Here is a 14,084-nt window from a genome sequence, read left to right as displayed (position 1 = left end):
GCTTCAGTGTCAGGCAGATTTTTCCCTATATGGTAGCAAAATGGCCACAGACTTCAAATATAACTGCTGGGAAAAGAATCTCTCCCTGAAGTCCCAGGAAAAGCCCTTATGTTGATTCCCCTCCCCCCAGTTGGGTAATACGTCATTTATTGAATCCATCAGAGTGGCTCTGATTGGCTGGTTACTTGCTCACCCTTTGGGTGGCTTGCAGTGAGTAACCCAGAGAAACCTCTTGGACTGAGAGCCTGCTCGAAGAGGTTCCCTAACGGGAAATGGAAATACTGTCACTGTAAGAAAGGACAGTGGATGTGGAGTTGGAAAAAACAAAGACCATAGGGTCCGAAAACAGATCAGTGGTTGCCAGGGTCTGAGGGAAGGGAGGAATGAGGAGATCTTACTTAATGAGTTTCCTTTTTTGGGTGATGAAATTATTCCGGAATAGACAGTGGTGATGATGGTACAACACTGTGAATGTAACACATGTCACTAACAGTAAATTTTGTTATGTGTATTCTACAATTTTAAAAAAGGAATAGTGAAGATTTGGCACAACCAACAATAATATGATGTTAGCCAGGCATGGTGGCACCTGCCGGTAGTCCCAGCTACTCAGGAGGCTGAGGCGGGAGGATCGTTGGAGCCCAGGAGGTCAAGACTGCAGTGAGCTGTAATTGTAGCCCTACACTCTAGCCTGGGCAAAAGAGCAGGAGGCTGTCTCAAAAAATAAGTAAATAAATAATATGGTGATGATGATGGGTATCATTTATTAAGCATTTATTATATGCCAGGATAATTAATCTTCCCAATGACCTTATGTGATAGAAACTATGATAATTCTCATTTTACAGATGATAAACACTGGGTCTAGGGAGGGTAAGTTACTTTCAGGAGGTCACTCAGTCATGATGCAGAGAATCTGAATTTGCTCCGATGGCTCCGAGGTCATGACCTATGGAGACAACCGTCTACATAGATGTGATTTTCTTTGGCAATATCCGAAGTGGGAGTGAAGAAGAAGGCTGCTGGTATCCCAGCCCCTGGGTTGGAATTTCCCTGGACAGATAGGGCAGAAAGAGGAGGTGAAGGGGGATGCAGAGAGAAGTGGGGAGAGCAGATCCCACAGTGAACCTCAGGATGGATCCCAGCTCAGCGGGGAAGGATGCCAGGGCTGCTAGGAAGGGAGCAGATGGATCTGGAAAAGATGCAGAAACTCCAGCATGAGGAGCTCAATGAAGTCCAAGAATGAAAGGGAAGGAAGTCTCTAGTCAGAGTGTGGGACCTTGTAGTTAAAGATTTCAGATGTGGGGCCCAGTGCAGTGGCTCACTCCTATAATCCCAGCACTTTGGGGGTGGGTGGATCATCTGAGGTCCAGAGTTCGAGACCAGTCTGGCCAACATGGCGAAACGCTGTCTCTACTAAAAACACAACAATTAGCTGGGTGTGGTGGCATGTGCCTGTAATCCCAGCTACTCAGGAGGCTGAGGCAAGAGAATTGCTTGAACCCGGGAGGTGAAGGTTGCAGTGAGCCAAGAGCACACCACTGCACTCCAGCTTTGGAGACAGAGTGAGACTTTGTCTAAAAAAAAAAATTTTTTTTAGATATGGGTCCAGCTCAGTGGCTCAAGCTTATAATCCCAGAACTTTGGGAGATAAAGGTGGGAGGATACCTTGCACCCAAGAATTTGAGACCAGCCTGGACAACACAGTGAGATCCTATCTCTACAAAAGATGCCACCATGCCCTGCTATTTTTGTATTTTTAGTAGAGGTAGGGTTTCACCATGTTGGCCAGGCTGATCTGAAACTCCTGACCTCAGGTGATCCACCCGCCTTGGTCTCCCAAAGTGTTAGGATTACAGGTGTGAGCCACCATGCCCAGCCTCATCTGGATCTTCTTCACTTACCTGTCTTAAGCTTGAACTGGGATGACTCAAGGCTAAGCTTAGCTGGGACTGGTGCCTTCATGTGGCCTCTCCCAGCGGTCTTGGCATCCTCACAGCATGGCAGCCTCTAGGTAGACAAACTTCTCGCATGGTGCCTCAGGGCTCCAAGAGCTAGAGTTCTAGCAGAAGCTGCACATACTTTTGTGTCCTGGCCTTAGAAGTCAGAGCATTACTTCCACCATTGCTTGAAGCAGTCATCAGCTCACCCAAGATTCAGAGAGGGTACAAGGATCCCACCTCTCTATAGAGGAGTGCTGAAGAATTGATAGCCATATTTAATTTAATTTATTTATTTATTTATTTATTTATTTATTTATTTATTTATTTATTTTTTTGAGACGGAGTTTCGCTCTTGTTACCCAGGCTGGAGTGCAATGGCGCGATCTCGGCTCACCGCAACCTCCGCCTCCTGGGCTCAGGCAATTCTCCTGCCTCAGCCTCCTAAGTAGCTGGGATTACAGGCACGCACCACCATGCCCAGCTAACTTTTTGTATTTTTAGTAGAGACGGGGTTTCACCTTGTTGACCAGGATGGTCTCGATCTCTCGACCTCGTGATCCACCCGCCTCGGCCTCCCAAAGTGTGATAGCCATATTTTAAAACCACCACAGGTTGTTTCCAATCTGTTGCTGTTCCTGTAGTTCATTTTACATTCGAATATATCTTGAATCTCTTCATTTCTCTGCACCAGGCCAGGACGCCGTCATCTCTGATCTCACTGATCTCTTGCTGTCACTCTTGTGCTCCACATGCTGTTCTCCTGACAGCAGCCAGATGTCTTTTCAGAGTGGAAATTAGATCACATCCCACTCCTCTTTATAACTTTCCATGGCTCCCCACTACCCTTGGGTTGAAGCTCAAACTCCTCACCTTGGCTTATGAGGCCTCACAGGGTCTTATTTCTGCCTGCCTCTCCAATGCTACCTCCTGTCACAATTTGGGGACTTTAGTTTTGAGTTGCAAGAGTTCCTCCCACCGCACATGCGCATGCACACACACACACACACACACACACACACACACACACACACACTTAAATGAGTATTAAATGGTACATATAAAGCACTTAAACACTTTGCACATAATGAGCATAATATGTTTGCTACTATTAATAGACTGTGTTCAGTAAATATTTACTGGGCTGCCTACTCAGAGCCACGCACTATGGGAGGTGCACAGATACAACATGAACAAGAAATATGTGGCTGCCCTTGGCCAGACGTGGTGGCTCACGCCTATAATCCTAGCACTTTGGGAGGTTGAGGCAGGTGGATCACTTGAGTTCAGGAGTTCAAGACCAGCCTGGGCATCATGGCAAAACTCTACTAAAAATCCAAAAGATTAGCCGGGCATGGTGGTGCGTGCCCGTAGTCCCAGCTCCTCAGGTGACTGAGGTGGAAGGATCACCTGAGCCTTGGGAGATCGAGGCTGCAGTGAGCTGTGATCATGCCAGTGCACTCTAGCCTGGGCAACAGAGTGAGAGCCTGTCTCAAAAAATTAAAATTAAAATTAAAAATAGAAAGACGTGGCCCCATCTTACGAAGCTCCTTCATTCATGTGTCCCCAGCCTCTAGCACAGGGAGAAAGAGCATGGACGCTCAAGACACGAAGGCATGTTCATGCAAGCGTGCCTGATGAAGGCTGGAGGGGCACAGTGACTTTCCCGAGGTCACACGGCAAATGTGGGACAGAACCAAAGCTGACAACTCATAGCAGGGTGTGAAGTAGACGCAGGTGGCTGGCAGCAGCTGGCTCTCCAGGGAGACGGGCAGTGGGCACACACTGCCCAGGGCAGAACTGGGGCTAGGGGAGGAGAGGACAAGGGAGGCCGTGTCATTGCTCCTTCCAAAGTGGAAGTCATTTCTCTCCCAACCCACTGCCCCGCCCAAACTCCCTTCTCAAGGTAGGAGGGCTGATCCTGTACCAGGGAGGGATAGGGACTCAAAGAGGTAAAGAGGATGAAAAGACGATGGGGACTGAGTGAGAAGGGGGGGGCGCTTCAGAGAGACTAGGGGCTCTCAAGGCGAGTGGGAGGGGACTCACCGGTAGGAGCCTGGAGATGGGAATCCGTGAAGCGGCGGGGGCTTAGCGAGGAGATGCGGGTTTCTATACCTGGGCGTGGACTTCAGGAGGGGGAAGAAAACCCAGAGAAGGGACTGAGGGTACGGCGAGGAGATGAAGGCTCAGTGAGGGGATGGGTCTTCCATGAGAGGGATGGGGAACTGCGGGGGTGATGGGAGCTTCGGTGAGGAGTTTTGAGGGGTTGGGGCCCAGGGAGTCCGAGGGGTCTCTATGAGGGATCTGGGGTCTCAGAGAGAGCAGGGAACTCTGGAAGGGGACAGGAGCTGGGGGAGCTGCAGGGGCCGCTGTCTGCAGAGCCAGCACCTGCGGCGGGCCGACACCCCCCCCCGGCAGCCCCCCTCCGTCCCCCTCCGTCCCCCTCCGTCCCCGTGTCACCAGCGCCCCCAACTGCGGCGCAGGCGCGAACTGAGCCCGCTTTTCTAGGCTCCCGCGCCGGCTCCCGCTAGTTCGGCGGAGACTGCAGGCAGAGGTGAGCTTAGCCCCGCTCCACGCGCGGCCCGACCCCAGCCCCATCCCCTGGAGAGTCCCCGCGCTCTGCCTGCAGCCCCAGTCCGGGCCGTGTCCCGCCTGGGACTGGACGGCTGCGCCTGAGCCTCGGGTTTGGGAGGTGGGGGTCCCAGGGAAGTAGCAGGGAGGAGAAATAGCACCAGCCCCATCGCCCCTAGATACCTCAGGGTTCACAGGGTGTGTAGAGGCTTCGAAGAACAACCTTCCCACCCCGCGCCAATTCTTCAAACCCCAAACCCACTCCTACCCCTCTCTGCCTCAGTTTCTCTCTAGGGGAAAGGACGCAGTTAGTGTGGACCAGGGGATCTGTGGTCCTGTGAGAAAGAGCGGTGCGGGTGTGGGTGGGGGAAGGGAGGGGGACGTGGCCTGCTTTCCCCGGTCTACACCCCTCGGCAAGGGCGCCCCTTCTCCCCGCCTGGGCAGCGCTGGGCGCTGTAGTGGGCGGGTCTGAGGGCCTGGGAAGGACTGAATGAGGCCGCGCAGAGGCGACAGATTCCATCCGTCTTTGGGCCCTGGCGCCTGTCACCTTCATCTACGCCTCCTGCCCCTCGCCTCCTCCGCCGCAGTCTCCCCCGTCGGACAACGCAGCCCCCTCCTCTTCCCGCTCCCTTCCCACCAAGCTCCTCCCGGCTCTCGGCTAGGGACATCACCCTGGCGGTTCCCATGGCAACCCTCGTCCCGGGTACCTGCGCCAGGTTCTCAGCATCCCCTCCTTTCCTCCCTGCCCAGTCTCCGGCCAGCTAGACCTACTCCCTGCAACCCTAAAACGGGAGAGGGAGGGGCCCGGCCGAGGGGGAGACACTGTCAAGGTCACCTTCCTCCTCCAGTACCGGTGGGACTGAGTGATTACATCTATTTGGAGTGGGGGAAGCCGTGAATTGGAGGGGAGAAGCTGATCCAGGCCAACAGTTCCGAAGCCCCCTCCACGCCTCCTCACCTGAGGTCTTTAATAAGACCGCACTGAGGCTCCTACCGCCACCCCCGGCCCCATTTATTCTCTCCACCCGGGCCTCCCCAGCGTCTCGCCGGGGCTGGTACGGCGCTGGCCGCACCCTCCGCAGAGCCCGCCCCGCCCACCTCCTCCGGAGAGCCCTGCCCTCCAGACCTCTGGCCCTCTTCCTCCGAGGGTCCTTCGCTTTTAGTCTCTGCCTTATTCCGTTCTCTGTCCTGGCTTTTGTTGCTGTTATTTTTCTTCCTTTTTTCCCTCCCGCTCTTCTTTTCCCTGAATTGTAAGTGAGGAGGGTGTAGAGCCACGATTTACGTGCAGGCTTTCTTGACAGCGATCTTGTGCGCCTTGCAGTCCAAGCAGAACCTCCAACCGTGTGTGTGTGTGTGTGTGTGTGTGTGTGTGTGTGTGTGTGTGTGTGTGTGTTGTACCTATCTGGGTACCTCCCTGTGTGCTTTGTGAGCATGTGTCTGTGCGTTTCTCTGTGGTGTTTTGGCGAGTTCTCTATTCAGGGATTTGAGAACCACATCCGATTGGAAGTGATTGGAAGTGAGAGGGAGCTGGCAGGACCTTTATCTTACCCTTTGGAACAAGCACATTGTTTCATTTTGTAGGAGCTGCTACTGAAGGCTGAGGGTCATCATGGAGACGAGGGTAAAAGCCCAGTCCTCCCCCGGCACCTCCTGGCTTTGGTTTGGGCCAAACCTGTATGTGGATACACAAGTACCTTCCACTCCCAAGACCTGTGTCCACTTTTGTGGGGAAAAAAGGGGGTTCTTTGATAGATTTCTCTGGAAATCTAACAGCCCTTGAGCCTAAGAGCTTCTAATCCTGAGGGTCCCTGACTTTCACTTCCTGTGGAGTCAAAATTTATTGGAATCTAGAGGCTTTCAGTCCTGGGGAGGACCTTTTATAGCCTTGCAGCTTGGGAACTCCGGCCCAACTGGATAAGTGTTGGCCATGACAATTATCCCCAGAAGGGTGTCTGAAGGAGAGCAGAGGATGAGCCTCTGTCACTCCAGACATGGAGCCTAAAAAGTTCAAGATGGAAGTAATAACAAAAAAATTAGGACCAGGCTCGGTGGCTCACGCCAGTAATCTCAGCAATCTGGGAAGCCAATGTGGGCAGATAATAAGGTCAAGAGATTGAGACCATCCTGGCCACCATGGTGAAACCCCATCTCTACTAAAAATACAAAAATTAGCTGGGTGTGGTGCCATGCACCTGTAGTCCCAGCTACTCAGGAGGCTGAGGCAGGAGAATCACTTGAACCCAAGAGGCAGAGCTTGCAATGAGCCAAGCAAGACTCTGTCTCAAAAAAAAAAAAAAAATAGTGTACTAATCACAGCAGCTACCATTTCACAGCACCAGACACAATAACTGTATGAAACAAGTATGATTATTAGGTCTGTTTTACAGATGAGGAAACTGAGACCCCGAAAAGTGGAAGCACTTGTCTAAGGTCACGAATCCAGGACGCAGTGTATCCACGACTCCAGTCCAGGTGGTCAGGCTCCAGAGCCCACAGTCCCAGGTACTGGGTGGCCTCCAGAGTAAACATGCACATTTACTGACACCTCCAATTGCTGAGCACTGGGCCAAACCCTTCAGGGCATTGGCTCATTCACAGTGTGCTTCAGGAAGGACAGGCTGGGATTCCAAAAGGCCAGACTGTGCTGAGTGTGGGGTGTCTCTAGTGGGAGGAGAGGCAGGTGGGACACAAAGATATGGGGGCTTATGAAGGTCATCATGAGCAGCTCCCGCTAATCCCTCCCTCTGCCAGCTGCACCTTACCTGCTCCACAGGGATCCATGATGCCGAGCTTCGATCATTCCTGCGGCTGCAGCCGTGGCCCCAACGTGGAGGATGGCAAGTGGTATGGGGTCCGCTCCTACCTGCACCTCTTCTATGAGGACTGTGCAGGCACCGCTCTCAGCGACGACCCAGAGGGACCTCCGGTCCTGTGCCCACGCCAGCCCTGGCCCTCACTGTGTTGGAAGGTAAGGCCAGATGAGCAACTCCTGTGATTCCTCTGCCTTGATGGAGGAAATGAGTCTGAATTTGAGGCTCAGAGGAAAAAAAGAGATAATGTAATAGTTAGGAGTCTTGCACATTGAAACAACCCAACTCCAATGGGTTTAAATAAAGAAGGGAGCCTTCACTGTATTTGTATTTACATACAAATTATTTACATAATTAGTTATATATTTGTTGTATGTAAATAATTATAGGTGCGGTGGCTCACGCTTGTAATCCCAGCACTGGGAGGCTTGAGGTGGGCATATCACCTGAGGTCTGGAGTTCAAGATCAGCCCAGTCCACATGGCGAAACCCTATCTCTACTAAAAATACAAAAATGGGCCAGGCACGGTGGCTCTTGCCTGTAATCCTAGCACTTTGGGAGTCTGAGGCAGGCGGATCATGAGGTCAGGAGTTTGAGACCAGCCTGGCCAACATAGTGAAACACCATCTCTACTAAAAATACAAAAATTAGCCGGATGTGGTGTCAGGCGCCTGTAATCCCAGCTACTTGGGAGGCTGAGACAGGAGAATCACTTGAAACCAGAAGGCAGAGATTACAGTGAGCTGAGATTGCGCCACTGCACTCCAGCCTGGGTGAAAGAGCAACATTCCATCTCAAAATAAATAAATAATAATGAAGAGACGAGATTGCTCATTTTTTAGAAGAGACCAAAGGTTGCATACATCCAGGCAGTTTGATCTGGCAGTTCAAACCTTTACACCAAGGACTTTGCAAGGTTTCCTAGTCTTTGGGCTCCTCATGGCGCCCCCACCCTAGTAGCCTGTAAGCTTCAGACTCTCCCACATATTCCCCAAATAGCCACTACTGTGCAGACCCTCAGATCTTAACCCTACACCAATCCAAGGGAAGTCAACATTTTCAGTGGTATTTCCTTCAGAAAAAAATAATAGCCTGTAATCCCAGCACTTTGGGAGGCCAAGGCGGGTGGATCATTTGAGGTCAGGAGTTCAAGATCAGCCTGACCAGCAGGGTGAAACCTTGTCTCTACTAAAAGTAGAAAATTCACCGGGCATGGTGGTGCATACCCGTAAGTAGCCTCAGCTACTTGGGAGGCTGAGGCAGGAGAATCACTTGAACCCGGGAGATGGCAGTTGCAGTTAGCAGAGATCATGACATTGCACTCCAGCCTAGGCAACCAGAGTAAAATTGTGTCTCAAAAAAATAAATAAATAAATAAATAAATAAATAAATAAAAATAAAAAGGCCGAGGTAGTGGCTCACACCTGTAGTTCCAGCACTTTGAGAGGCTGAGACAGGAGGATTGCTTAAGCCCGGGAATTCGAAATCAGCCTGGGCAACAAAGTGAGACCTCATCTCTACTAAAAATAAAAAATTAGCTGGATGTGGTGGCGTGGGCCTGTGATGCCAACTACTTAAGAGGCTGGGGCAGGAGGATCGTTTGAGCCAGGGAGGTTGAAGCTGCAGTGAGCCATGATCGTGCCACCAGCCTGAGCAACAGAGCAAGACTCTGTCAAAAAGAAAAAAAAAGAAAGAAAGAAAAAGAAGAGAGAAAAAAATAGCAAGAAATTAAAAACATATTACCATTTACCTTAGCACCAAAAAAGAAAGAAATATTTGCAATATGAGAAGAACTACAAAACTTGAAAGATAGCCAAGAACTAAATAAATGAAAAAATAGTTCATGTTCATGGATTGGAAGACCCGATATTGTCAAGATGTTAGTTCTTCCCAACCTGATCATTGATTCAGTGCAATCCCAGTCAAAACCCCAGCAAGTTATTTTGTGGACATCAACAAACTGACTCTATCATTTATATGAAGAGGTAAAAGATTCAGGATAGCCAGACATTTAAAACACCATTTACAAGAGACGTGAAAAGAAATAATGCTTTTCATTTCCGGAAGTCCTGACAAGCATTGCATTGGCTCTCACTGGGTCACGACGTGCCAGCCTTGAACGAATCACTATGGTTAAGAAATGGAATATGCTGACTGGCAGGAAGTGAGGTTCATTTCACTTAAATCTTACTGTGGCTTCCCAATGATAGATGGGGGTACCTTGCCAGGGCAGTGAAAAAACGTGAAGAATTGATTTCCAGAACAGCCAAGGAGACCAGTCAGCCAGGGTGCACCAATGGGTCAAGGTGCAGAGTTGGCAATGAGCTGAGTCTCTTCGATGAGCATAGCTCTTTGCTAAATACTCTCGGCAGACTGAGGCAGAGCTTCCCTCCTGCTTTCAAAGGACTTCACTCTAGTGAGGAGATAAGGTGCCAACCTGGGCAGAGAGGCCAACTTACATAACTTCAGGTCAGGTCTGCAGAGAACACCAGGAGAGGAAATGATCAAGGGAGACATCCAAGGAAAGGTTAGTGTGTATTTAAATTTCTTAAGCATCTTCTTATTGCCAAGCACTGTGCTAGACTCGTGGGAACGCAGAATTTAAGACATGGTCCAGCCGGGCATGGTGGCTCAGGCCTGTAATCCCAGCACTTTGGGAGGCAGAGGAGGACAGATCGCAAGGTCAGGAGTTTGAGACCAGCCTGAACAATACAGTGAAATCCTGTCTCTACTGAAAATACAAAAATTAGCAGGGCGTGGTGGCATGTGGCTGTAGTCCCAGTTACTCGGGAGGCTGAGGCAGGAGACTCTCTTGAACCCGGGAGCACAGGTTGCAGTGAGCCAAGATCACACCACTGCACTCCACCCTGGGTGACAGAACGAAACTCCATTTCAAAAAAATAAAAATAAAAATAAAAAAGTCATGGTCCCTGACTTTGAGGAACTCTCTTAGCTGTGGTTCATTTAGTCATTCAGCGAACATTTATTCAGCCTTTGCTCTGCGCTAGCACATGCTAGGCACAGAAGACTCCTAGTGAGCCAAAACAGGCACAGTCTCTGCTCTCATAGGGCTCTCAGTACTGTGGGAGAGGCAGACATCACTTACATCACAACCAAAATACATGTGCAAATGTGCACAACGGTAAATGTATTGAAGAATGAATGGGTACAGTTTGCCCAGAGTAAAGCAAGGGATCTGAGTCAGTCCTGGGCTCTTCTCCCTGAGGAGGTGAGGTTTGAGATGAGATCTGATGGTGCATAGGAGTTAACCCAATAGAGACAGAGAAGGTAGAAAGGACAAGGAGATGAGTTGTGACCCAAATCATGACAGAGGGAAACACAGGGTTGGCTGGAGAAACCCAGTGCTAAGTGGGAGCTGAGAAGGAAATTAAGAGGCCTCAGGATTCCAAATAGAACTTGACAGTTTCTGCCTCCTGTCAGTTAGACCCCAGCAAGTATGTTCTGTGATTCCCATCTCCTAAGGTTGCATCAAGGGGTTACCCTTAAGTATGGTGAAGATCCAACATGATCCCTTGGCCAGGGGCCCCTGGCTGACCCTGACTGCCTCCTGGTCTGTCTGCTTCCCCTCAGATCAGCCTGTCCTCGGGGATCCTGCTTATGCTGCTGGGCGTGGCGGCTCTGACCACTGGCTATGCGGTGCCCCCCAAGCTAGAGGGCATCGGTGAAGGTGAGTTCCTGGTGTTGGATCAGCGGGCAGCTGACTACAACCAGGCCCTGGGCACCTGCCGCCTGGCAGGCATGGCACTCTGTGGGGCGGCTGGAGTTCTGCTTGCCATCTGCCTCTTCTGGGTCATGATGGGCTGGCTGAGCCAGGACACCAAGGCAGAACCCTTGGACCCTGAAGCTGACAGCCACATGGAGGTCTTCGGGGATGAGCCAGACCAGCAGCTTTCCCCCATCTTCCGTGATGCCTGTGGCCACTCATGGTTCTCGCCACCCGCCAGCCCCTTTGGGCAGTCTTCTGTGCAGACCATCCAGCCCAAGAGGGACTCCTGAGCTACCCAAATGGCCTAAGGAGGAGACAGATCTGGGTTCTGGAAGCTTCCCTCTTCTCACCACAACCCCCTCTCGGTGTTTCCCCAACTTCTCCCTTTCAGCACGGTCCCTTTATAGCCCAACCCCAGGTCCAGTCTGGAGCTCAAATCCCAGTGCTCCTTCCCCAGGGGTGGGGCTCCAACTCATCCGAGATGCCAGCCTTCCTCAAGAGCTCCCCAAACTTCCCACCCACACCCTCTTCCCAAGGCCCTCAGGGGCAGAAAACATCTCCTTCAACCCGTCCCCACGCTTTCCTCTGAATGACCTTGGGCAAGCCTGTTGCCTTTTGAAGCCGTCAGCTCCTGCCTCTCTACCATGAGTCCTTTGGACTAGACTCCTCTTCTCCACAGGCTTGAGGGCACACACTGCCCTCCGTAGACACAGATGAAGGGGTGGGGGTCAGTCAGCATCAATGTGTCCCAGATGCTCACTTGGACTTCCCCTGCAGGATGTGTGAAGACGTTTGCCTCTCACACTGTGTCTTCTACCTGCCTCTTGGAATCGGAGCCCCCCAGCCCACCCACCATTGGCAATTGCTAGCCCCAGCTGATAGGTGAGGTGGGTGAAGGAGGCACACAACAAAGTAGCATGCAGGAACTAGAAACACATCTTCATCCTCCTCCTGGGCCAGCTCTTGTGCTGTACAGGTGGGGCAGAGCCAGTCCCGCACCTTCCTGGTTCCCCGAGGGTCCACAGGGTGGGGGACAGATTTGGCTCAGAAAGACTAGCTGGAGGCCTGATGTTCCCAGGTGGCTCCGGATTTACTTTAGATATGGATTTAAATGGTCTCTAAGAGCCGGGGATGGGGGTCAGGAGAAGTGGGTTGTCTTTGCCTTTGAAAGTCTACCCACCTAGAAACCTAGCCCACAAGTCTTGACCGTGACCCTGATAATAAATGTGCCCTCTCGGAGGCACCAGCCCCTCCCTACCGGAGGCGTCGTCTCTCTTTTGTACCACTAGAGAGAGCTCCGATACAGCCGGAGAGCAGCGCTCAAAGCTCCCCTGCCCTCCCTAACCCTCACCCTCAGTCTCCACCAGCCTGAAGGGCCTCCTGGGGGCTCCTCAGGCCGCCCCCACCAGGGAACACCCTACTGTTCTCGTGCCTCACGCCCCCTTCCTCATCCTGCACCCCTCTCATCCCACCTTCCCTTTCAATAAACAACTGGGATGGATACTGACTTTGTTTCCTTTCTCCCTGGCCACTGGGGCTTGGGGAGGAGAGACACAGACTGTTAGGGGCACCTACTGTGTGCTGGGCACGACCCATTATTTCTCATTTGCTCCTCAGGATCACTTGTTAAGAAAGAAATTATTGTCTTTGTCTCTTTTTCTTTTCGACGTTGTCTCGCTCTGTTGCCCAAGCTGGAATGCAGTGGGGAGATTTCGGCTCACTGCAACCTCCACCCTCTGGGTCCAAGCGATTCTCCTGCCTCAGCCGCCCAAGTAGCTGGAACTACAGGCGCGCTCCATCACACTCGGCGAATCTTTGTATTTTTAGTAGAGATGGAGTGTCACCGTGTTAGCCAAGATGGTCTCAATCTCCTGACCTCGTGATCCACCCCCCACGCCTCCCAAAGTGCTGGAATTACAGGCGTGAGCTACCACTCCCGGCCTTACCATCTTCATTTTACAGATGCAGTAACTGATGATCAGAGAGGTGAGTCCTTTGCCTAAGGCTTCCCCGTGGTGGATTTTATTTATTTATTTATTTATTTATTTATTTATTTATTTATTTAACTTATTTTTGAGATGGAGTCTTGTTCTGTTGCCAGGCTAGAGTGCAGTGGCGCCATCCAGGCTCACTGCAACCTCCACCTCCTGGGTTCAAGCGAATCTCCTGTCTTAGCCTCCAGATTAGCTGGGACTACAGGCACATGGCACCGCACCCAGCTTATTTTTGTATTTTTAGTAGAGACGGGGTTTCACCATGTTGCCAGGATGGTCTTCATCTTTTGACCTCCTGATCCTCCCACCTCGGCCTCCCAAAGTGTTGGGATTACAGGAATGAGCCGCTGCACCAGACTGCTTTATGTTCACTTACATAGAGTAGGTGCTCAGTAAATGTAGCTGCGAAAAAATTCAGAAGCAGAGTGAGTGCAAATGCAGTGTGCCAGTGCCTATAGGCCTCACCAGCATAATTCACATGCCCGTTGGTGTGCATCCAGGCGTGTAACGTGCTATTCAAGAACTCCGGTGGGTCCCTCAATTTACACTTGAATGCCTGTGTCTGTGAGGTCTTAGGAGCGGACTTTTTTTTTTTTTTTTTTTCTCAACAATGCACATCATTCCTGGTGTGGTGTTGTGGAGGATTTTCTGAGCGCTTGGTATAGACAGCAACTGGTGTGTATCCGGATAGACATGTGTGTGCTTTCCTGTGACCTCAAGTGATCTGCCCACCTCGGCCTCCCAAAGCGTTGGATTACAGGAATGAGGCAGATGTGGGCAGATCACTTGAGGTCACGAGTTGGAGACCAGCCTGGCCAACATGGTGAAACCCCATCTCTAGTAAAAATACAAAAATTAGCCAGACATGGTGATGCATGCCTGTGGTCCCAGCTATTCGGGAGGTTGAGGCAGGAGAATCACTTGAATCTGGGAGGCGGAGGTTTCAGTGAGCCAAGATCTCGACACGTACTCCAGCCTGGTAACAGAGTGAGACTCTGTCTAAACAATATATACAAAAATTAGCTGGGCATGGTGGTACAC

At 51.1% G+C, this 14,084-nt stretch overlaps 1 protein-coding gene across 5 annotated transcripts; it reads left to right on the top strand.

Moving 5' to 3' along the window:
* Positions 1-4,431: 4,431 nt before the first annotated feature.
* Positions 4,432-11,917, top strand: NRSN2 (neurensin 2). Of its 5 annotated transcripts, none has more exons than XM_039479572.2 (4): positions 4,432-4,494; positions 6,899-7,013; positions 7,285-7,479; positions 10,914-11,917. In XM_039479572.2, exons 3-4 carry the CDS (start codon positions 7,291-7,293, stop codon positions 11,337-11,339), a joined length of 615 nt encoding a protein of 204 aa, XP_039335506.2. In that variant the 5' UTR covers positions 4,432-4,494; positions 6,899-7,013; positions 7,285-7,290; the 3' UTR covers positions 11,340-11,917. The 5 variants fall into 5 exon arrangements, with proteins under 5 accessions (XP_039335506.2, XP_010350051.3, XP_010350050.3 ...); XM_010351749.3 differs by having other exon boundaries at positions 7,263-7,479; XM_074406371.1 differs by lacking the exon at positions 4,432-4,494 and adding an exon at positions 5,980-6,132.
* The last annotated feature ends 2,167 nt before the right edge of the window (positions 11,918-14,084 follow it).

The sequence above is a fragment of the Saimiri boliviensis genome, chromosome 9, assembly GCF_048565385.1.
Source record: "Saimiri boliviensis isolate mSaiBol1 chromosome 9, mSaiBol1.pri, whole genome shotgun sequence".
Lineage (NCBI taxonomy): Eukaryota > Metazoa > Chordata > Mammalia > Primates > Cebidae > Saimiri > Saimiri boliviensis.
The sequence above is the reverse complement of the archived record's forward strand: the minus strand, read 5'-3'. Positions and strand labels throughout refer to the sequence as shown.